Below are 25,528 nucleotides of genomic sequence, written 5' to 3'. Positions count from 1 at the left end.
CACTGGTGAGAAGAAGAGGAGAAGCGGGTATGAGGATTTCCTGTTTAATAGAGGTCATTTTCTAATAGGATTTGAAGATATTACACATCCAGATTAAACAGTGAAGAGCCTCCCCACCATGCAGATAAGTTTCCAGGCCAATGCACACTGTGGGAAAAGCTTGCATGCGTCTGGCGGATGATGCTTTTGCCCTCTGCCACAGCCCATCTGAATTCACCCGTCATTACTTTAGCAGTCGGAGCCCGTGGTGAAGAGAGCGCCTTAATGAACCCCATCCCCACTGAGCTCACAGGGCTCCCCTGTTTTCTTCACTCTCGTTTTTTGAAGCTGCCTTTTATCCTCCGCTCTCATTTCTTCCCCAACACAGCTCTTTTTTCTTATTTCTTCTTCCTTTCGACTCCGATATTCTCACCTCCCTCATTTTTCTGGATATCCTGACATGTTCTCCATGTAACTACAGCGTTCCCCACCCAATAATTCCCTCTTCCTTCTCTCTATGATCTGTCCCTCTCTTACACAACGGCAACCCTGTACACTTTTAAAACTAACATCATAATAAAATTACCTTGAATGCAAGCCTGCAGGCCACGATCCAAACCTCCATTAATTTTCCGCAATGTTACCAACACAACTTCATCACAGAATTGCTTCCTGAGTAGATGGCTATCCATATTTCTTCTCTAGGCTTTTAATACCAAAACATAAAAGCACTTCTTAAATTAAATGTTATGAGATACCTTATTGATCCACAAAGTAAATTCAAGCATAATGGCTTTGGAAACTCATATGAGGGTTGGTTTCATCACTACTCACCTCCCCCATGTGAGGATAAACTCCTTTACTATTAAAGCATACAATTTTTCTTTGAAAATGTTTAGGCTGCCGTGTGATACCTTCATTGGTGTCTCCTCCTTACTACATTCTCTCTTAGCTGATTATTAGTTGCCGGAAAAGCAGCAAGATAGAAAAAGTGGAGGAAGGGATGTGGAAGAAGATATAGTCCCAAGACTGAAAATCTGCTCCAAGTTTGTTATATTTTCTGAAGCTGTGTTCTTGGCATCAACATCTAATCTCTCTTTTTTGAGTTGGACCCACAGATTTGATGGTTTTGGTGTTTACAAAATGACTTCCAGCGCTCCTAATGGGAGCAAGAGTTACGCTGCTAAATTAGGCTGTCAAGCTTATGAAGGATTTGTGAGTAAGGCATGTCCACAGAGAATCCTTAAAGAGAAGGCAACACTGATATAAATAAACACAATTCAAAATACAAGGTGGTCGAAAAATTTTGAAAATGACATATGATTAAAACTTCTTTTTTTTTCCATATTTCACTGCACTAAAAACTAGGAATCTCAATATGACTATGACGGTGATGAAATGCACTTTGTCACCATCTTACCCCAGAATCCTTTGCTGCACTTGCAGTGGAACCTCTCTGCCTCCCTGACTTGGCATTGAGCGCCATGCTTGCAGGGATTTGGCTCGCAGGAGGTGTTACTGCATTCAACCACTCTGCTGCCATTAAGACGGTCCCCTCCATGTTCCTGAAGGTTGAGCACCCGGTTGTTGACATCCAGCAAGCGGATACAGCCCGTCAGACCTTTGTCAACACCTGTCCTTTCTTTTACACTGAAGAGCAGAGACAGAAAGTTGTAATTGCTGCACTATTGACTCTCGGTGAACACTGAAGCGAGACTGAAGTTTATATTGTATATGCTGCTTGATATTGATACAGTTTAAGCAGCAGTGTCCCCCAGCTTCCTATTAGTTACAGTAAAGAAATCCATAGTGAAAAAAAAACAGAAGAATCATTCAGCACAATACACACAAGCTGAGTCAAGTATGTGCTGTTTGACATCATTGCGATATTTAATTCAGTAGTAATAGCTGCATATTTTAAGCCTTTAGTTTTTACAGCGACCACAGCTGATGGACTTTGTTTCTGCTTTACTTTCTGCAGGGAATATCATCACAAGTAACTGTAAAAAAAAAAGGTCTTACTCTTTCTTCAGTTCCTTCGTCACCCCTCCGATGAACAGGTCAGTGTCGAGATTGAGGCCTTCTGTGCCCTGTGGGCTCTCGCCCCGGATGTGCTTCTCGTTGTCAACGCTGAGATTTGCACTTCGGCGACTGCGTGTGACCACAAGCTGATGCCAACCTCCCTGGCTTATTTTAACTTTGCTGACCAGTGTGCCTGTGCCTGATCCCGTATTGAACCTAAGAAGGATGGCAAAGCGCACAAGAGATGCCGGTTTATACAGCAAAATTCCCTCAACACCTGTGCACACTCACATTTCATACCAGTTTACAACCCTACCAAGGGAGGTAGATTTCAAGTTTATGCTTGTTTCTTTATAATTATGTGGTAAGTAGAGGAAATAATTTTGCTCAACAAACAGAGATCGATGTAAGTCAGAAGATACTATAACTCTGAACTACATCATATGACTGTAATAAAGCAGTTACTCATTTAAAAACCTATCTTTTCACACCCTCATTTTCATTCAACCTTTTGTCAAATGAGGTTTTGTTCAGAAAAAAAGTAATGTATGTGCACCCTCGCACGCGCTAGTATTAGCTCAACCTGAGAGCAATTATCTGCCACAAATAATTAGTTCTTCTCCCCACGTCTTGGATTTGCAGAGCCGTGGGTGGTAATCTCACAGCTGTATTTTTGGAATTGCTGCATAGCTCTATTTGAAAGCGAATGAAGAATGATATTATTTAGCTTGTTATTGATTTCATTCCCAGACGAGAAATCTACCCTGGCCAAGGTGGGAGAAACTGAAAAAGCAGCTTCGAAGGGTCGGGGTGATATCCAAAAGACAAGGTAAGCGGATGGTGTTTAAAATACCAGGTCCACAACAGATGTAGTGTAGAATTTGTAAGTAGTCTATTCGCGTCTCTTCTGAAGACGCTGCCTTTCCCAAATGATTTTATTCAAACAATTCTACTCTGGGAAAAGAGATGAATACATATTATTATTCACAATATTCAGGGATTCTGCAGGTTTCTGGCAAGAAAATTGTCCAGTTTCAAAGGACTGGTTAAAACCGAGGTTACTGACAGACACAGCTGAAAAAGTAATCTAGAAAATGCTAAATGTATTCTTCACATTTTGTTCAGGCAATGTAAAATATCTTAATGGGGAAGAAGATCCAATTTTAGATTGTGGATTCAGTACTTAAAACCCCTTTGGGTAAAAACCCTTACCAGAAACCCTGTGTTAGTAACTAACCCGTCCTCAGAGGGTCTAACAACTAACATAATGTGTTGGTGCTGTGAATTTTGTATATCATTTTTTTGTAATTTAGACTATTTTGTCTTTTCTTTTTTTTTTGCTGGTGGCAGTTTTTAACATCTTTTATGACACGGAAATATGCCAATAGGAAAGACCCCCAATCCAAAGTCAGGAGCAACAAAGAGGAGAAAGTTGAAACCATCTCCTTGTCTCCATTGTCAAAAGGAAGGCGAGATGACCGGCAGATAAAAAGGATGAGGGCACAGCAGGAATTTGTACATCCATCCTTATCTTTATAAGTAATTATAAAGGTTAAGATATAGCCACTTCAGATCTTCTGCATGTATTTTTATCTATCAGTTCTCACCACTTTACAATTATTTGAACTACTATTACTATGCAAGCCTGAACTAGTGCTCTGAAAGCATGCCTTCATGACCTTAACCTGCGATACATCCAGAAGCTTCCCTATCATTATTTATTTTCTGGAACTTACCTTCTTTACATGTTTACTTGCTGTAATTATTTGCCTCCTTATCTTCAGTGCTGCCTATCTATTTGGTTCTTATCTACATCCTCTCCCAGCTGCTGGAGCATTGACCATGTTTTCTCATGGAGATCATTAATGCTTCAACGTTTCATCACATTTTGTGATGAGGACAGATTGCCGGGATAAAACCACCTTTTAAATTTAATCGTGCAAAAGCAGCAGATTCAGTAGCTGAGACGCTCACCTGAGCTCCACGCTGCCGTTGACCAGAGCCAGAGAGATGAAGTCCTTCTTTCTCAGCTGGCCGTTGAAGAGCAGGAGGCCATTCATGTCAGATGCCCGGAAATCCATGGCAATGCGGACTGTGTGGTATGCAGTCATTTTCGGAAAGGTCAAGTAGGACTCACCGTCAAATGATGGGATGAAGTGCTTGATCACTGTGGAGGAAGAAAGATTAAAAGCCAGTCCTGTCACCAGCATACAATTTGCTTTATCATTGTTTAACAGAAGTTTAATGTGCATAATTAAGTGTGAGTGGTAGGGATGAGTCACTGCTTCTTGTTAGAAAAATAAGCCTGTCTGTCAGTTTATTTTTGGATGGATTTTTTTGTTTCCAAAATGCTTTTTAAGTTTAACAGAAGGTTAAGGTTGAGAGAGAGGAGGTGTTTTTTTTCACCCACTCTCAAGAGATACACATTCTCAAATACCCACGTACATAAAACCTGTATTTCTAAAGCCACTCAAAAATATCATTATCATCAATTCTCTCCCTCGGGCTCTTTTTCTCTCTGTCCACCTGTCTTTCTGTCCGTCTCTCTGAGGACAATGGATGCTGATGAGCTCCTCCTTTTCTAATGACTTGATTGATCTGGGGGAGGCTGTGTGTGCAGTCTGCATGTGAGTGTGGGTGTAGATCATTTTAGTTAGCCACTCTAACGCAAAGACATAGAGTGATTCTCAGCAGCTAATCCCCATCAAGGCAATTACTGTCAATTATCTTAAGATGCAGCTGCATGAGGTTGCTACTCATTCCCCCAAATCCCAAAGTAGGGTAAGTGGGAAGAAACAAAAGAGAGTTGTGTTTCTCAAGATTTATGATTTTCTCTGCCGAGCTGATTGGATTGTGTGTTACCTCTGGGGAACGGTCTGAGATGCTAAAACTGTGTGAATTATTAGACATGAGTTTCAAATGGAGTCAACAGGGAAAAGAGGCTACGTCTCACTCACTCTCACCTCACTTCTTTGTTACTTGAGTGAAAAAATAAAAATAAATGAAAAAAGAGCATAAACCTGACATTCTGTCCGCTGCTCTGACTGCTGTTAACTCGTTGAGCTTTATATTGCCCAATAAATCCACATCTGTAACCACTTAGCTCATGATTTACATAATTCAGCACTAACTGAAAGTCATTACTCCCACGGCTATTTAATGTGTCACCTTGCGCTCACTTCAATTATTCAGAACTGTAACATTACAGAAGAATTATATATATTTTTTCTTTAAAATTATGGTCTCTTTTAATAAAACAATCATTTCATGATTGACATTTTATTTTTATTTTTTTTTACAATGGTGCATCTGCTACTTTGTAAATACATTAAAGCTTTAAACATTTAAAACTGTCAAAACGTAGGATTGGTACAATGGGAAGTAGAGTGCCTCTCTTTGTTGCTGAAAAATCTTTGTAATGTTAGGCAATGAGGAGTGCTTTGAACTTGCTATTTGCAATAGTATAAAAGAGGAAATTATAGGAGAAGTCTGATTCAGGTGATCTCATTTTTTAAATTAGCTGTTTGAAGTGAGACTCAGACTTTGATTTCAGACCAGAAATAAACAAGTGTGATACATATAAATATGTATATACAGTCTACACATATATATGTGCATATATATATGTAAAATATATATGTAAAAAAGCTGTCTGACTTACCTTTCTCACACACTACCCCTCCTCGCCCAGCCGGGCACTTGCAGCTAAAGTCATTGCCTTCATCCTCGCAGGTGCCCCCATGGAGACAGGGGTGGGAGTCGCAGGGCTTTTGATTGTTGTGGTGAGTCCTTCCTCTAACGTGGGCGATGGTAGTAGCCGGCGGCAGAGTGGTTGTAGCAGTGGTGGTGGGGAGTGGTGTGGTGACTGGTGCTGCGGTGGTGGTGGTACGCCTGCTGTTGAAGGGCCTTCGGGTCGTGCCTGGCGGCCGACGTGTGATGTATGTGGAGGTCGGTGGAGGCCTGGTTGTGGTGGTGGGAGCAGCTGTGGTGGCTGCCGCTGTGGTGGTGGTGGTAGTAGTGGTGAAGATGGGAACAGAGGACGGGCCTATCAATCAAAAGAAAAGAGCTGATCAAGTATGTCGAGTGTGTGGTCCTGAGATTTCCTATCCAAGACCTACACCACCTTTAATAAAACACTTCATGAATAACTTAAAGTAAGACCCCCTTTGAAACTATTAAACCTTACACAATCATGTTAAGTCCACATTACATTACCATAATTTATGAATCTTATATTCTCATTCTCCGGCTTCTTCACAGAGATGCTAGTGTCTTTGGAGGCCTTTAACTGTTTCAGCAGGGCTCCTTCGATGTCCTCCACAGTGTATTTTGTACCTGCAATAAACAAGAGGTAAAACCACTCAGGACAAGGCCTCTGAGGATCACTCTGAAGCATATACAGGATTCAAGATTCTGTAATGGTACAATGAATATATCCAACAGCCCTGTGTATGACAGGTGGAGGGTCTCCATGGACCACTTGTCCTCCAACTGTCGCCTGTCCAACTTTTTTCCAGATGAATCGGTCTCATAATGTTCACCACAGATGTTTGTTTTACAGGCCATGGAGGAGCACTACATAACAGCCACCATCGCCTCACATGAAGGATATGAAGGACACTAAATGATGCTCATAAAAATAGAATAAAGAGAAAGAAGAACAGAGGAGGCCATGCTTTTGTGTGAAACAAAAGGGAAGCTGAGGACAAGTTATGGCATTGCTACCAAATCATTTTGAGTTAAATGAAGTTAAATTAAAAATTAGCTCTTCGTAGGTATAGAAAGAGCCAATTGAAAATAAAGGCCTGTGATAACATGATTAACAATAAACTCTTTAAAATTCGTTATTCATTCGAATAACACCAGGTTGCAGTCCTCTAATGAAAACCAGTTCACATGTTGTAACTGTACAGAACAGGGGCGATTCTGGAGTCAGACCTTTAGGGGCCCTGATGAGAAAGTAACTTACACAACAGTGCCTTGTAAGTGTCTCCAAGCTGAATCACACATTTCACTGGATAACATCAAATGATTACCTATATTTGGTACTTTAATTTACAATCTTGATATTTTTTTAAATGACTAGCATTTACTACTACACAACTCTAGCAAATGCAAAAATGTTTGCAAACCTATTCCACTCCTTTCATTCTGGCAAACTCCTATGCAAAAATACAATACACCCACTATAAAGTTCATAAATAATCCAATTAGTAAGTATAATATAATATATAACAATGATTGTAATTACTGATCAATATATTCAAATACAATGCAAAAGGTCAAGTTACAGCCAAGCAGATGATGATAATGTGAATGAGATAATGTGATCAGAAAACACTGAGAAACTAGATTTAAAGACCAGACATTGGACAACACCATGTACCCGAGTTGCAACAGTAAATGTTTTATAGTCTCAGCCAGTGGCAGTTACAGAGCTGGGGCCATGTTTAAACTTGCTATGGTAGTTTATTTTGCATAAATAGCAGATTTTCCATATCTCTGTTAACAAACTTCTGACATACTGTTTTGCTCTACTGAAAGATCTCCTACCTGGTCTGAAATGGGTGTCGACAATGGCCAGGATGGAGTTGCTGGGTGCCAGGTTGCGGACACGAACGCTCATAAAGTCTCTGTGCACCTGCGACTTCCTGAACAAGTCACTGAGCTGAAGAAGAGAGGAAAGAAGAGGGAGGAGAGAAAGGACAGAAACACCAGATGATAAATGAGGCTGGTAATATGCTCGATGCTTTCATTCTCCAAAGCTGTACACTATCTCCAAGGAAGAAAGAAACCGCTGCTCAAATTGGTTTGTAGAGTATAAGGCCAATGGGTCTGGGTGCACAAATCGACATTTAGCTGGCTGCCGTGGCATTAATTTCAAGAAGAAGTTTTCCGGAACAGCTATGATAAATGTCATGCTATCCTGACATTCTGATTGGTTTTGTTTCCGATGCCCCTGCTGTGTGCATGATGTAAGAGTTCTACGAGGAGGTTTGTCGTTTTTTCTTTAAACTTTAAGGTTGCCTTTAGCCTTGAATCTACACCAATATTCTAACTAAAAACTGGGCCAAAAATGTTCAGTCTAGAACTTAAAAGAGTTACATCACTCAGTGTTTGCCTGTTGTTCTCTCCTTGTGAGCGTGTGGCTGTGGATGACTCACATTCACAGAGTCAATGAAAAAAAAAGGAGAAATCCTTTGCATCATTCTCGTTTGAGCTGCTTGTTAAAATCACGACAGCCACAGGCTCGAGTGGCCATTTCTGTTGCTTACAATGAGACTCCTCCACACTCCCCACAGATTTTACTTAAGCCAGTGATTGTTCACAAAAGGATTTTATACAAAATCCATCCATGATATCATATTTCTTTTAAAGACAATATTCAGACAGAAATTTCAAATTGTTTTGTACATGCTTTGAATGTAGCATCTCTCATGGTGTTTTCAGACACAAATGTTAAATAGACTGAATATGAATGCCATATTATTCTTTACATTGAGCACATGACTCTATCATTTACACGCACTTCAGTGAGCACAGTGGGGGAAATGTAGGGCTCAGTATCTTGCCCAAGGACAGCCGATGAAGCTAAGGATCAAACCACAGCTTTCTGATTAGTGGATGATGTGCCAACTCTCAATGTGGTTAGCACCAATGCAGAAAGCTGCTGATTTGGTCAGTAACACTGATGATTCAGTATATTTTGCAAAGCTTGAATTTTCAGCTTGGTAATGATTATTTCCTTCATGCACTGAACACTTCTGATTTGTGGATTGAGGTGTGACAGCAAAGAAGGAAGTAAAATCCTCCAAAGCTGGATTAAGGATGGAAGTCACGGTGGACAAACTCACAGATTTTTCTTTCCTTTCCACTTTTTCTCACGTGTCCTAATTCCTCTAATGTTGTCAAAGAAATGTACAATTTGACTATTTTCATGCATATAGCCTAAGATATGACTATGCACGTACATATATGTGTAAGTCTATTTTTTGTAAGTACAGTATGTGCTCAGTGTTTGTGCTGGAAGATGAAGGGGGGTGGTTGCTGTCAAGTGGCACACCGGGCTTCAAGAGACTCACAGGCTGAGAGCGTTAACGAGCATACACATACACGCAAATCGCTCTGAGGTAGAAGATTAGGTCCCAGTGGGGGTTAGTGACACTGATTTAACAGCTGGTACAAGTGTACTGTGTAGACACATACACACACAAGTTCCTATTTCATCCAAGGAGTGAAGCTCTTGCTTGTAAACAGAGACATTTGTTCAAAGGTCTGAGCTCCACAGAGAAAAAGGACAGGGGAGAAAGTCAATGGCATGGGCCAAACTGTGATTACTGTTCAGGCTCTGTGCCTACCTGACTTTGGCTTCCCAACAGCGACTGACATTAAATCCAAACTTATGAATCTCATATCCACAAAAATAACTTGAAAAGGTACTTTTAAATATTGTAAAGTGTCTGTCAAGCAACTTATGAATCGGAGCTGTGCAGAAAAAAGGTCTTATCAAGCTTGAGGAGCATATTTTAAAGCAAAACATATTTGTCATATTGTCAAAAAAGGAAGAAAACCAAAATAGGTCTAGTAAATATTAAACCAAAATGAAGAAAAAAAAAAGTCTAATTTTCTTTTGATGCACCTACCTGGGTATTCAATTGGTGTACATAATCCTTTGTAAGATCACCTGATATGACAGATTGCCAATATGTCCTTTTTTTATTAAAAATCAAATATCAGTCAGGGCATGTTGCCTCCCTGTGATATGATGTATGTTCCTCCACTGCAGTCAGCAAATACGTTTTTCATCATTGTTATTTTTCCCTCAGACATCTGACCAGAGAAATCACTCTAGCTCAGTGTGGCAGAATATAACACAGCAGCTTTAGAGGTGTCGAGTCTGTAAAGTGTGCAATGATACCTTCCTGAAAGAGCTGAAAGAATTTGGTTCGCCTGACTCTCCATGAGAAGTGTCTTTGTGTCATAACGCTTTGAATGTTTCAGAGGCTTTTGCACTCTTGACAAGAAAATTCTTTGAAAAATAAAAAGACTAAAAACCCTAAGAACTGACAAAACTGCTATTGGAGCTGAACTTCTATAGTACTTACAGCGCTCTCTATGCTGCGGGCTGTTTCTCCAAACAGCTCGGACTTTGGGTCCTGCATCTCTGGTGTGTAGAAGATCTCCTGGCCTTCCACCTGGTCCAGGTGCAGGAAGCCACTGAACTTTGTGGTAACTGGAAAGAAAGGAGATGAGGAAAGATGATGTGATACGGAAATCATACAGTATCTTAAACCACCTTCCTCTATCACTCAGTTCCCGCTGCTTTCACAGAGCTCTTTTTGGGGCAGTGCCAACTTTGGGTTAGTGATGGATTGTGTGTTTGTGTGTATTTGACAGGGGAGGTTAGTGAGTCTGTTGCTGATCACACGGGAGGTTTACAACAGACTGGAGTTTGGCTGTTAAAGGTGAAGGCAGTGGCAGTGGAGGTTGTGGAGGAGGAAGAGGTGAAGAGTGAAATATGAGGGAAGAAAGGAAGGAGACAAAGGAACAGAAGGTGGAAAAATGGCCCAGTTTTACCAGATCGAGACTCGTCCCAAAAGCTGGCTGTGGCATGGAGAGCTGGGTAAAAAAGACAAGAAGTTAGACAGACACACAAACACACAAAGCAAAACACAACACACACACACACAAGAAAATTGCCTACGGGAAAAAAGCCTTATCCCATAAAGAGAGAGCTTCCCTGTGCAACCTTGGGAGGTCACGTTGTCCAGCATACATCAACTCTCTATATGGTTTCTTCATACTGCTGCCAGTGAAAAGAGGGTTTGAAATAAAGATGAGAGTCAAGGGGATTTGTAGGTGTGTTTCTGTGTGTGCGTGCGTGCGTGCGTGCATGTGTGGGTTGAAGAACGGAGGAGCGTGCAAGGCGCTGATGCCGGGTTTCCACGCCGCTCGTAATCAGCAGAACAAATTGCCCAAATCAATCATGGCTGCCCCTGCCTGAGCAACAGCAGTGGGAATGGGAAGAGCACTTGTATGATTATCGTGAAAGATAGTCGTAATTGTCTCCTAATAATGCCGCCAGACCGATGACTGACACAGTCTAGTTAGAATTGCATAAAAAGGACAGTAGACACTACTAACACACTAAAACATACACATGCACGCGCATCGCCTCTCTAGTGTTCCCTCTGTCCCCACTTGTCCTTACAGTACTTTCACGGGCAGCACACATCAATTCATGTGCCTATGGCCATAAAATAAAAGCAAATAGTTACGGTTTGGCTGCTAGGAAAAGGGTAAAGAAAGTGAAGGGGGCAGAGAGTGAGATCAGACTTTTAATCTGAACAGAAGACAAACATCAGAGAGGGTGATTTTCCAGCCCACTGCCATGACGGATGTAAAAGAGAGGGAGAGAAAAAGAGTGATAAAAGGAGGGACAGAGCTATTTGACTATCAGATTCTAGTGAACTGTAAAATGTAATGGGTTTATCAGACTTCCCTGAGCATAAGGAAGAGTTTACAGTGTCTGGAGCTTGTTGTGCCAATAACTCTCACCTTATCTTTTGTGCCATATGGATGTAAACGGCCATGTTTAAATGCAACACATGTAGACCTGAAGTAATTGTTTCAAAAGTTAAATATCTTGACAAATAAAACCAAAACTGTCTCCACTCCAGCTGCTTGAATGTCCTTGTTCACACTCTCCAAAATCTCAATCTACTTGGGAAGCTTTACAGAGACAGAAATATTAGTTTTTTTTTTTTAAAGGTGTCACAGATCTGTGTCAGTGTGTGCGTGAAACTTCACCATTTGATGTCTCAATAAAACTAGGAACAGGAACAATTAATTTTTTTGTTCTGCGAAAGTCGGGCAGATGTCAATATACTGGATGGTACACTGAGATGGCAACCGATGCACGAGGGACGTGTCATTTCACTTCTAATGAGCGGAAGATCGTCTGAGCCCCTCTCAGGAGAAAAACGATCTGGTGTATTGATCAACCAATCACGCTGCCTGCTTTTATTGGTGACACTTGAACTGAATGAAGTATTGATCGCTGGTGTGCTGTCATTGTTAGCTGTTATAAATATTTACCATCTTTTGTTGCTTTGTTATAACACTTATCTTTCAATTTAAACCTGCTTCTATTATCTGATTGATTTGAGGTTGGATGCCAAAATTCACCCTCGACCCGACATTGCATGTTTCACCTCGGTTCAACCATAAATTCTGTAAATGGAACAAGTGGCAGAAGACTTATCTGGCCTCATGTCTTCACATCATGTTGCCGCTGCAAATTCTGCTGGTTTACTGAGAGGCTTTGGGACCTTCAACATGCCAGAAATGCAGCTCCACGCACTAATTTGTAGCCTCAGCTCTTTGAAGTCATGACCTACAGCCCCCTTGGGAGCCAGAGAGAATCTCTCTTTTCACAATCAGTCAGACTACCGCCGCTATGACAAACCCAGACAGAGGGATGAAGAAAGAGAGAGCAAGAGAAGCAGTGGGGAGAAAGAAGCCCTTTATCTTTATGAACTGAATGTGGCAAAAAGCACTGATTGGTAAAACAGAATTCGTCGGCCTCTGGTAGTCTCTCGACTCTCCCTGTGCTCAGATCCAGAGAGAAATTAACTGATGCAAGACTGGATTGACTGGGTTCAGGGAGAGAAAAGAGTGAGATATAGATGAAGAGGGAGATAAAGAGCAGTGGCAGACATAGACAAAAACAAATGCGTGTGAGGGGGTGAATAAAAGAAGAGGAAAGGAAAAATATTTATAGACCAAAGCAGAGTGCCATAAAATATCAGATTGTGTAACACTGAACTTTAAAAATCTTCATAAATACTCAGAAAGTGACACTAATTAGGGCTACGGCAGGAGGATATGACTATTATCATCGTCAAACTGTAAAGCACTGTCAAATTCTTTTTATAGATAACAAATATCAGAATTAACATTTCACTGTATGTGTTTTTCCTTTTTAATTTCCTGCCACTTGTCAATATGATAATTTACATTTAAGGAAAGTGTTTCACAAAAGCACTGCTGCAGAAACACCACCTGTTCTGGTTACTGGAAGCAGATGGTATCCTTCAAACTCACTCTTTCCAAATGAAACATTAAATACAGGTAGATATTGTTTTTAACATACTGACAAATTAAAGCTGAAAACTTTAAAAGAAGTGAAGAAGTGCCTTTCTGCACTCAGCACATGCAGACTGTCTCCCCCTTCTGGCAGTGGCAGTAATTACAACAAACTGTAAATTTACTAAAAGTAATCCGACTTTGTCACTGCTTTTGATCCTTCCCATAAACTCTGGGTTTCTTTACCATCTGGGGACTCAGAAACCTTTCCGCAATAGGCTCTGTCATACTAATAGATGTTGTGGCCTGCTCTACCTATATCACTGCAGGCTCATCTCTTTTGTCTTATTCTTTTCTCCTTGTCTCCTCTCTCCTCCGTCCTTCTCCTTTTGCCCTGGAAATTAATCTCAGCAACACATTTGCAACCTCACCCAATTCCTAAAATATGCCCTAAAGAGAAAGGAGCAAGGAGAGATGAGGATTGCTGGAGGTGCTAAAAGCGAGGATACACCAGTGTGTCCTTTGCAGTAGTCTTTTGTTGACATCCCACATGTGAGAGAGGCATAAAATGTAAGTCTCACATTTAGAATTGAATATATATGTTCTCACAAACACTTTTAATCCTTATCTGAGGAATTGTGAAATAGAGCAGTGGGCTGCAATGAGAAAATGTGTCACATAAGACATTTAATTGTTATCCATTTAAAATGCTTGCTCCAAAACAAGTAATTTGATTAAATCAGAACTTTAAACTGCAATGCTAATAACTGTAAATGTTGTAGTAAATGCTGTAATTACTAATAAAGACGGCTAAACCCCTAAAACATGTTTCACATGGTGGAACAAAGTGCAATACACAGGAGACAAAGACACAGAGAGGGAAGAACAGAGATATAAGTAGTGTGGTAGAGAAAATGTTTCAGGTTGACTTACAGGGGCAGTTGGAACCCTCTGGGGAGCTGGATGGTGTCTTGCCATCAGGACAGCAGCCGAACTCTGTGTTGTCACAGGACGACCTCTCCTCAGCTGTGGGTACAGAGGTACTTGCCACCGTGGGAGCTGCGGGGGGGGGGCATATAATTTGAAACTTCAGAAAATTCCGAAACTCACACTAGCTTATCTATGAAAACCATAAGGGAGCTATGACCTAAAATTTGTAGACTCCAGACACAGGTGGTATGTTTAAGGAAACCTAAAAAAATGTCTTTATTTTGTCTATGTTTGCGCCTTCTTCTGCTGGTGTTTGTGTGTTTTCAGTCTGCTGGCTACTGACTGAACGCTAAAAGAGGCATCAGTCAGGAGTAATTATATGGCATTTTCATGGGCACTGATTTTACGGTTGGAACTCATTTTGTCAGGCAGAGAACACTTAATGGGCACTATTGCCAGTCACGTCACACACAGAGCACTTTAAATGATAGGGGGGGTGTGATAACTGCTCACTGCTGACTGGCTGACACTTACCCTCAAGGCGTCCCAGCAGGGAAAAAAAAAAAAACAACATACAGTCATGTTTGCTTTAGTATCACAGTATATCTGGCAATCTTTGGACATAAAAGACATAAAAGTGGCTGGGCTTTCTCCATCTGAGGAATGAGAGTGTGCAAAAGCAGTGAGCCGTCGTCTTTGTAATGATGGTGTTGGTGGAGGGGGTGTCCTTCTTGAAGCGGTGCAGTTTATGGCCGCACAGAGATTAGAAATAATCGGAGAGGCAAAGAGCTGGTGGCTAAACAAGTCGTAAAGACGTCAAAGGCAGCGGACGTCCTGCTCAAGGACTCGTGGTCAAGGGATGTGAGTGGAGAGGGGAAAGGAGAAGGGAGGAGGACAGGGTTTATAGGGCATCTGCTGGCGTGTGGTCTGCAGATTTACAGATGCTGGGTTGAAGAGGGGAGCTCTGGTTGGGGAAACAGTGCCGTGCACAGTGAATAGCGAGGGGACTCCAGTGGGAACTATGAGAGCTGTCAAATAATACGCACGCACACATACACACACACTAACACACACAGATAAGTGCTGATTTAAAAAGAGCAGGGATACAGAAATGTGGAAATATACACTTCTGACCTATCTACGTACTCAGATAGTGATATGTGCAATCTGAATTGTACAAATTCAGCAATATGAGAGAAGGGAGATAAGACTAACATACACATCCGTGAATAAACAAACACACTATTTCATGTTGAAATTTGCACTTTCAAAGATCTGAATCTGCTCGAGCCTTGACATTCAGAGCGATGTGTGTTACCACTTGGGCATGGACACATATTTGTTCACACTCACAGACACAATCAAATTCACACAGGCACAAGAAGACATATGGTCTCCAATGCAGACAGGCTGCAAGCTCCCGAGAGAAGGAGCAGTCAGGGGGAAGGAGGAAGAAAAGCTAAGGTGGAGCACACTGGATGATGCTGTTCAATCAGTCTTATCACGTCACTGGGAGCTGTCGGGCGAGGAGGAAGGATGGATGGATGGAAAGGAACATAATAATAATAAAAAATGCACTGATTGAAAAGCCTTAGTCACCCTTTGTAGTCTAAGCAAAGGCCCAGGAACCGAAGCGGCTGTTACAGCTAAGAGGGCATGTCAGGAAAGATTTGAGACTAGTCATGTGACAAGGTATAACGTCTCCACACACACTCACACCTCAACCTTTCCAGTCACATCAGCCTGTCAGGCAGGCTCCAGGGATCCCCAGATGCGGGCCACCAGTTTTATCTATGTGGCCTGCTGAGAGTGTATTTTACAGAGCCTGGGTTTGTTTTGCGAGCTGCTAAGAGCCAGCGCGCTGGTGGAATGGGAGAAAAAGCATGGGTGATGTGGCAACAGTGAACCATACAAAACCATCTTTTCTGTCTGAAACTGACATCTTATACAAATGGAAATGACACTGACATTATGTCTTCACAAAATTTCTCTTCCCGGCACGCCTTTTACGTTTGTCTCTTCAAAGTCAGTTTGCATACAAATACAGAGACACGTGTCTATTTTTACTTTCTAATTAACAGATGATGGCATGAATGTGTTATGATGTCAGCTAAGTGTAAACTATGATTCTGTGCAACCCATTCTTTGAGGGAAAAAAAAAAAATTCCTACACAACTCCAAAAGCTTTATGAATAATGAAGTGAAAGAGCAGGGATTTACCGACAGGCTCATCAGCCCCACTGGCCTCTGATGGGGTTCCACTACCCGCTTCGTCTTCGTCTTCATCGACAAGGTCGTCCCCGCTTGGCTCCCCGCTGCCTGAGCCCTCGAATGAGGTCGCTACAGCAGGAGTAGGGCTGCTGCGAATGGGGGAGGTTGTGGTGGCAGCGGGGGCGAAGTGGCGGTCGTTGGATCGCGCATGGCTGTGGGTATGGGTGGAAAAGCCAGCGGTGGTTGGAGGCTGCTTGTTGACCTCTGGCTTGACTGTTACTGGAGACGGGATGGCCCACACTTTGTTAGGGTGGAAAGGGGCGGCGGTGGTGATGGTGGCTGCGACGGTGGCGGCAGAGGGGTTGGGGGTGGGTCTGTCTGCCGGTTCAGAGATGGATTCTGGTGGAGGGAAGGGGAGGAAGCAAGGAATGGATGAATGACTGAGCAAAGATGGAAATGTCTGATTTAGTTTCACCTTACTATAATGCAGCCTCAAAAAATAACAAAACCTCACTAACGATAAAAGCCTTACAGGGCCACTGAATGGATGATTGTCATCTAACGTAACAGTTTCAAATTGCATGAATAAACACACAAACATATGCAATCCCCTGTTTGTAAAAGCAACCTCTTAAAAAAAAACCTGGAACGCACGGGATGCTGCGAATCTTTAACAAATCTGAGTGAATATGGAATATGAAAAAAAATGACGTGCTGCAATCAGACTTATATACACTACAGTGATCTTCCTGCAGATGAGTTCTATTTCCCCAACAGGGTTAAACTATTCCAGTTAGTGTAAGTGCATTGTGTGTATTTGCGCTTGTGTAGGTATACATATGGCATGCGTTTGAGTGCGCATATGCATGTTTGAATGTTGGGTGCTTGTTGTGCCCAAGCCTATGAATTATATATCCATATTCAAATGCTGCCCTGCAGTAGCAAAGCTTTAATCACCAACAGCCAGCGCCTACGGTGATGAATGATTGATAGAAATGGGGCAAAAAAAGCCAGCTTTACTCTGCCTTCAAAGACGTCAGGCTGCTGCTTGCAGAGAGCACGAGCATCCGTCAACGCCACCACAAACACACTGCTGTCAACAGATGCACACAAACAAACATGCACAAACAAGCAGCCCCCCTCAGAAAAGAGGAATTCAAACGAGGGAGAGAGAAGAGCCTTTGTGCAAAGAGACCATCATCAACTATGCAAAAAGCTCTGGTGCAAAAGGACAAACAGCCTGTGATGAAAAAACGATAAATAGGACAAAAACTCCTGAGGGGGGACAAGCGAGCTGGCAGGAAGATGCTAAGTGAGTGAGTTTTTCAGACCGAGTCGTGGAAAGCAGACAAGATTGTATTTTGTCCTTTACATCCCACGAGTATAGATGTGTCTTGGTTTAGAGGGTGGAATGAACAGAGAATTTAAAAAAAGATAGATTTGCGCCTCATTAGGATTCACCTAGCATTACAGTTTGTGTAAGACTTAATTACACTGCTATAATCACCTACTTGATCGGCAATTATTCACCAAGGTGTGAAATGTGATACCTATTGAGACAGGAGAATGCCTGAGAGACACACAAGAGAGTCAGCTTTAAGCTTGGTAGATATTTGTATACGTAGAGATATGGAGTGGAGTGCAAAGAGCAGTGATGCTATCACCAAAATTGGTGGCATGCATTGCCTTTCTCCTCTGCTACACCTGTCAGTCAGGCGCCAAGCTTAGCGTCAAGCGGCTGCCTCCCCGGAAAGTGTTTGGGTGTGTGTGCATATCTGCGTGAGCTCTGTGACATGGGATAAGGAAAGAAAAGCACACACATTTGAAAGAAAAAAAATTACTTGCAGCAGTCTGTTCAGCCTCTGCTTCTCTTAATCAGATTTAACAGTCCATTTGCCTTTTTTTGCTTGCTTTCCTCTCAAAAGAACAACGGACAGTAATGTCACGGGGCAAAAAGGGAAAAAAAATCATTCAGCCGTGTGGTTATTGTTGAAAGGTGGTTATTAAGAAGGTTTGTGGTGTCTTCCTCCCTTTGTGAGGAGGAGGAATCTGGATACACGCAACCGGGGAGGAATGACAAGGAAACCAACAAGGCAAGACAAAGAAATGATAGGGTCAAAATGTTGAAAGGGTTTAAATCAGACAGAAAAAAAACAGGTTAACAAAGCAGCAGCAGGAAAAAATGTCAAGACAAGCAGGCCAAACAGAGAGAGAAAAACACAAGAGATGGCGAAGGCAACAGAGCCCAAACAAACAGACAAGCAGAAGGCTGCCTGTGACATATGCTGGCAATGGTTGCCACAAACCTACAGGTGATAGCACCATATGGGAGAGGCAGGCCATTGCCAACATGGTGGCCATTCTCCTCCAGTGCCAGAATTCGCTCATTGGTACAAATGTCCTCCCTCTGGCGATGGCAACGGTAGCTCTTGCAGTTGATGCTGGATTTCTTAGTTAGTCCTTCATCTTTTGCTGAGACAGCTAACAAGCCAGCAAAACTACTCCCTGTACTCTGCGGCTGCTTGGAGACTTCAGAGAGAGCGGGGCAACATCACAGCTAGCTGCAAGTTCTCCGTCACAAGCAGAAAGATTTGATAGGCCTTTCCTGCCAGGGGCTCATTTATTCATTTATTTATTATTATTTTCTCAGTGGCTGACTGTGCAGTAGTCGCCCTAAAAAAAAAGCTGAAACAGATCAGTGTTCTTAAAATAAAATCACTATTCACTCATTTATGTAGGCCCATGGCAAAGCTCTCTTGTCAAAGCACATAGCAGCTCAGTGTGCATGAGCATGCCACAGCGCTTAGGCCGGGCGTCTGGAAGCGCTGCGTGTAAACAGCAGGAGGCAGATCAGGCAAGGCTGCGGCGTGGCGAAGGGTGGAGGCAGAGCAAATGCTAATTCGCACCCAGCCACACGTGAAATGAGCTCGAGATCTAACCCCCGAGCTGACAGCAGCGGCAGCGCAGCTACCCGTCGTGCGACTGCATCCGGGAGAAGAAATTAAAAGATTCTCTGTGGCTGTCGGTAGGCCCGAGCCCTCGCCTGCCTGTTCCTCCCCTGAGGGTTTGACAGAGAAAAAGTCCGCTGTTAGGCATCATCCTGCCTTCTGTGTGCAGCAATGCTAGGTGAGAGATTACACAAAACCCACATCTCTATTGCCAGGCAACAGCGGAAAGTGAAACCAGACTGGATTTTGGCTCATTTTGCTGGTAACCCACCCACGGCATTGAATATGTAATTACCAGATGTTCTGGGACTTATCAAATCCTTGTTGGTCTCTAGCTGAGCATAGCTTTTTTTTTAATCAATGTACCTGCAACTGCAATTCAATGTGAGGCATGTGACAGCCTTACCTCCAATGGATGTGTCCTAATTTGGGTTTCATGAAAACCACTTTGGAAAGATGGAAGAAAAAGAGTCATGTCTGATTACTTGGCCACTTGATCTGTGGCCACTAAGTGATGAGGTGAATGAACATTTTTCCACTCACAAATGTTAGACACCTGGCAGTGGCTCATGGCCACAACTACACAGCTGGCACTCCTCTTCCCTGTAGCGCCTGCCGGCATCTTCGCTAGAATCCTGTTGTGAAAGCAAGCTGGCAGTCGGTGAGACAACTTCACTCTACATGAAAGCTGTGGCCTTGGCACGTGTCCCAGCACCCATTATACCGATCCAAACAACGTCCATCAGCATCTGGACCGAGGGGCAGGAGCTGCACCTTTTCCCCTGTACACATGTTCTCTACATATGCAATCATACTCCAGCAGCATCGTGTTCCTGGCACCATAAAGCTGCAAAGGGACTGATACACTCCCCAGCAGGAGGGTTTAAAGATTAAGCCAAATCCCAACAGAGGGGCGAGAAAGCAAGGAGAAGGTGTCATTGCTATTTCTCCAGGGATAGCAAGGCTCAGACTCTAGTTCTTTAGGGGTTTTTTTTGTCTTTAAATACCAAAAAAAACAAAAAAAAAAAACAAACACACACACACACACTCACACAAAAAAAGTACATATTTCTTCATTTTGTGATACGACTACCCTCCAGTCTTAGGCATGATTATTTTCCTTCAGCTGGCAGTTGCTCTACTTGCTAAATATTTCCTGTATTTCTGCTGGATGTATTATGTTTTTATTACACACTTCAGAGTGCTTGGATTTGCCAGATCGAAAACAAACCACTTCTATGTGCAAGTGCTTTACAATTAATAATTTTGTGGTTTTACTTTCTGAGACAGAGAACAAACAACAGGAGGCCAATAATTTGAGCCAGCAGCACAGCTCATTATCTTCTGAGCGGGACTGACAACAGTTGGCCACCCGCTCAGTGTTTGATGTATGGAGGCATCGACACGGCTCACCTGTGCACTGTCCAAAGTGTTGCACGGTAACGTTCTTGTCCTGCCTACAGGCTATGGTCCTCAGCTGGCACTGGTCGGCATAGGTCACTCCATCTGAGCCACACACCTGCTCCACAGTGACAGAGATGAAGAGATGGGGAAAATGTAACACATGTTGACCCCGATAGGCAGCCAAAGCAAGGTGCTCCTGTTCAAATCTTTAGATCAAACTCTTTATATGGCTTTAAAACCCACCTTAGTTTTATTTTTCAAATCGCAGTCAGGTGAAGGACACTCACAGTGGGCTTGCCCGTTCACCTCAGTGCAAGTTGCTCCATAACTGCACACCAACTCTCCACATGATTTTGGGGCATCTGGTCCTGTGAAAGAAATAGGTTTGCATTATTGCTTATTCTGTACACTCCCATAATAACATAGTTTCCCTGTGAACTGTGGCACCTATTTGAAAGTCTAGAGTAAAATTAAATGTGATGATCTCATACATATTTAAGGAACTTTCCAATACTTTTATCAATAAAGGAAAAAGTTCTGTCTGTTAAAAGCCCATTAAAATAAAATACTTAAAATTTGTAATGATGCATGATGCTTGATGAAAATTAAATTGCAGGGTTTCTATCATTTCTGATGAAAGGATAGGGTAATCCTGATCTCTTTGTCTCTCTTAAACACTATCTCTACTAAGAGCAGCAGTGGTAAGATTATATTTAGGATTATATTACAAACCCAACAGTTGTTACCTCCAATAATAGCGTGAACTTTCTTTTAACTTTGAGTTTATTTGACAATTGCTGTGGACATGACTGCTGTTTTATGTAAGCCACACAGTAGCATCTAATGTAAGATCATTATTAGCACATGGATAATTATCATATCAACAAAAAGGCATTATTGAAGCTATTTTTCAGATGCTGTAGATTATCATTCAAAATATACACAGCATGTGTTCCATTTAAAGATAGACAGACAACCCAGCAACATGTCAAGTGAAGTAGGTGATACTAAAACACGCTGCATTCAGTGTAGTTATGGAACAACTTCTGCAATGTTACACTAAGTGCAATAAGGTTTGTCTAAATAAAAAAGTTCCTTTACAGTTTAATTGAATTAATATTAATTTATTTGAAAATAATTGAATACTCGTGTCCCACTATGTAGAATTTTTCAGACGTTCTTGCAAGGACATTTCATTTACAGAAATGTTGAAGTAGTTATTTTTGTTTAAAAAATCTATGAAAAATGTAAAATATAGCTTCAAAAAGCAACCTAAGGAACAGCATGAATATATCCTTACAACACTGCATAGTTACTGCGCTGTTAAGCATATACATGGCATTGGTTTTAGTAACCTTAATAATATACTTATGGGTTGTAGTTTGCAACCGTGTGTTTTAAGGAGAAAAACAAAATTCTTAGAGATTCTTAAAAAAGACTGGCATCGATTGAAAAGATTGATCAGTACATCCCTAGTTACATATTTAAAGGACGTCTACTCATGGATAATTTGTACTCCTAGTCTGTGATTTGGATAATAAAGACACTGTAACACAAGCACAGGAATTACCTAAATGAATTGTTATCGTGATAATGGAACATGAACATGTTAGTATATAATAATTTGAGCAATTTTATTTATGGTAAAGAGAGTGCCACTGAGCTCGCCTAGCCATAGCCCATGAGATAAGTCACTGAACTTGCATTTTTAAATGTGGAATTAAATGGCAGTATTCAATTGTTATGTAAATTATTGACTATTTCTAGGAACTTTAAAACTGGCTACAATTGTATAAGACTAAACAAAACCTCCTAATATTATTCCATTCCTAACTTCTCTATTACTATCACTTTCTTGTTATAATTGTAAGAAACCTCAGCACTTTTTAAAATTGTGTGACTGTAGCAAAGACAAATAAAGAGTTTTATTTTCAGAGGTGTAAAAGTGTGTACTCTGGATATTTTGTTGTCTCCCCAAAAGATCTCTTCCAAAGTTTGTTTGAGGCCTTATAGCAGCAGGGAGCAGCATCCACCCACCAGGCTGCAAGTATGGGGTCTTTGCATTGTTGCTGCATCACAGAGGCTTAAAGCGCTCCCAGGTCCTGCATTTATGTGCAGCACCCTCCGAGTACCTTGTCTTTTCATCTAACAGTGTGTGGCGGAGTGCCTCATCACTGTGCTGGGACTGCTGGCTTCATTATGCGTTTGACTTCTAGTCGATATCAGATGGTGCATCTTAATCAAGGAGCTGTAGGCCCCCACAGCATGAACTAACCTTTCCTTCAACTGTTTTTTTTTTTCTTTTAGTTTGTGCCATCACTGGGGCGGTTTACATTATTAATCAAAAGTAATCAATAGTCCTTACACAGAGCTATAAACATATACATGTAAGTACTGTGAATCATCCAAAACAAAGCATGGATGCAGTGAAATAAAAATACCAACGGGCAATGTGACATGCACAGGCCTTTTGTACACTCCGCTACGTTCCAAATCACTATTGATTAACTCTCATACAGCCTCTTCCTTCTTTGCCAATAGACCTGATGAATGTGAAGAAGAAATTAAGAAAGAGGTGGCAGCCAAAGAATGAGCTCATCCACTAATCAGATAAGTAAAAGAAAACCACTTAGGAATGATAAAGAGAGGTTTAGAGGAAAGAGGAACATGCGTGTCTGTGTGTGCATGTTTATGTGGTTTATAAAAGCCAAGCCAATAGTCTTGGTACTCTCTCTTATTACCGTTGTCACAGCCATTCATGCCCATCTTGCTTCCATCTGGGCACAGGTTGCACTTCAAGCCCCTCACTCCTGTCTTGCAGGAGCACAGACCTGACATCTGTTCGCAATCATCCCGGACCGAGCCCACAGGATCACAGCTGCACGCTGCCATAAAGACGTAGAGGGAAGAAAGCAGAAAAAGATTGATTCGAATGAAGTCAATTAGAGACAATGACATGAAGAGGGATGTGGATAGCTGGGCCTTTAGTGTGCACAGTGGGTTTGGAGCAACCTGTTTACCTTGTCTAAGATACGTCTTTGTTTAGAGTCTTAGAGTTCAGCTAGCCTTAGGGGCCGCGGTGGGAGGAGAAAAAAAAAAAAGAACGAGAAAAATGAGTATGTAACAGAAACTCAAAAAAACAACCTCGGGGAAGGACATCAACCCCATCATGTTCCTAGAATCAATGATGTAGTTTGCTTTTTTTTTCTCTTTCTCTCCTGCTGAATGTGGTATTGGTGGTCAGTGTGCTTTCTTTGGGTAAACCGTGTTAAGGTCAGACCATGGGTGAGACACCTGCAGGCTTCCTGCTGCTAACTGAAACGGCTTTCTGGCTTTGGGAGCGTATGTCCTGCGATAACTTAGCAGTGGGATACAAGCTGGCCAGCATATTGCATCACACCAAGACAAATAAGGGATTCTGACCCTTCTCTTTACCTGAATACAGATGAGAATGGCTCATTCAATATAATGTTGATGGCACTAAAGGACACCCTGAGAATTGAATCTGCAATATTTAATTAGAACATAACCCTTTTGTCAACACAGACTTTATAGATGTTCATTTTATCAACTTATTTTCTATATACTTTCTTATATAGTTATTGACTGAGTATTCTTTCAAAATAGCTATTACAGCAAAAAATGTTTCTCCTTTACCTGATAATGTCTCTAGTTATACAGATTGTGCTTTCTTTTTCAAAGTATTTTGAGATATCTGGCTCAGAGGCCTTTAGTTTTATCCCAGTTCAGTGAGAAGAACTGTGTTTAAGTAAAGAATTTGACATTCAGCATGGTTACATGCACAGTTGAGTCAAGCTATGGTTACAGCGCCACCTGGCCATTTGATTGGACCGCCGTCTTTTTTCAAGAATACATGCATGGGAGTACAGTGAAGTTACTGACTGAAGTATGTCCGGGCTGTAGTTCAGAAATACTTTGAGCTACTGCAAGTTGACACATAGTCCTAATGGGCTGCAATTTCTCTCACGTTTAGCTTTTTAACATAAGAAGAAAAAAAGCGAATCACAATCATTGATTTTGCCTCTATTTGAGTGTAGTTGAGTGTATACAAGCAGAGTGATTCAATCCCCTATCACATTCATTTCATACAATATCAGTGAGATTAACATGTTTACAAGTCCAGTTTAGACTCAATGTCAGTAGTTTTACATAGGGCAATATCCATCTTTGGTAGGCGATACTTCTGTTTAAAAGTGTCCACAGAGAGCTTTATAGTATAATAAAGAAACTGGAGCAATGTCTTAGATTAACTCAAGCCTTTTTTACTTAACCTGAGGCAAATGAGTAATTGAGATTTTTGTAATCGACTGGTTTTTGTATGGAAAGAAGCAGCAAGAACGCCATTTGCTATTTTAAGGAGAAGTAAAACAGAACAAAGCATTGTACTGCACAAACAGTGACCTGCACTAAATCAACACAATGATAACGATCCCTTACGTGTGCAGCCGCTCATGTTCTCTGTCACGATGCCACGGAAATTCCAGAAGCCCGGCTCGCAGCGGTCACACTTCTGTCCCCCGACACCTGGTTTACAGGAGCACTGTCCAGTGGTTGGGTCGCATGTCCCCTTGTAGGAGCCATAAGCATTACACTGGCAGGTACCTGAGGAGCACAACAAAGCAGAATGAATGTCACTGGAAACCTCTGCTGGGTCAGAAAGAGCACAAATACAGCACATTGCAGTTGTTTCTCCTTCTCTTACTTCCTTAGCACTCAGCAGTCATGTAAACCATGACAGATGGATACTGCTTACCATAATATGAGCTTGGTGTAACAGATATATAAAAGGCTCAAATGTTTGTGAAACACTCCTCCACACATAAGGCTGATAAAGTCTGCTTAAGTGAATTTCTTTTTTAATATATCTTTTTTATCCTTATTTCCAAACATTTTCTCTACTTAAACGGCATCCTCTGGCTTACAGC

At 41.7% G+C, this 25,528-nt stretch overlaps 1 protein-coding gene across 5 annotated transcripts in view; it reads right to left on the bottom strand.

The window, feature by feature from the left end:
- Positions 1-25,528, bottom strand: part of agrn (agrin) — a 239,818-nt gene that overhangs the window by 22,990 nt on the left and 191,300 nt on the right. For all 5 annotated transcript variants that reach the window (XM_072366885.1, XM_072366887.1, XM_072366886.1 and 2 more), the window contains 13 exons: positions 25,041-25,205; positions 23,324-23,467; positions 20,826-20,950; positions 20,592-20,697; positions 16,240-16,629; positions 14,023-14,148; positions 10,107-10,234; positions 7,555-7,669; positions 6,217-6,336; positions 5,663-6,046; positions 3,976-4,168; positions 2,002-2,217; positions 1,400-1,629 (listed from right to left, as the gene is read on the bottom strand). In XM_072366885.1, coding sequence (XP_072222986.1) covers positions 1,400-1,629; positions 2,002-2,217; positions 3,976-4,168; positions 5,663-6,046; positions 6,217-6,336; positions 7,555-7,669; positions 10,107-10,234; positions 14,023-14,148; positions 16,240-16,629; positions 20,592-20,697; positions 20,826-20,950; positions 23,324-23,467; positions 25,041-25,205 — 2,442 coding nt within the window. The remainder of the gene's footprint in view (positions 1-1,399; positions 1,630-2,001; positions 2,218-3,975; positions 4,169-5,662; positions 6,047-6,216; positions 6,337-7,554; positions 7,670-10,106; positions 10,235-14,022; positions 14,149-16,239; positions 16,630-20,591; positions 20,698-20,825; positions 20,951-23,323; positions 23,468-25,040; positions 25,206-25,528) is intronic.

Source organism: Leuresthes tenuis, unplaced genomic scaffold (assembly GCF_036924035.1).
Source record: "Leuresthes tenuis unplaced genomic scaffold, fLeuTen1.0.hap1 SCAF_16, whole genome shotgun sequence".
In the NCBI taxonomy this organism is placed as follows: Eukaryota; Metazoa; Chordata; class Actinopteri; order Atheriniformes; family Atherinopsidae; genus Leuresthes; species Leuresthes tenuis.
This window is presented reverse-complemented; position numbering and strand designations above follow the sequence as displayed.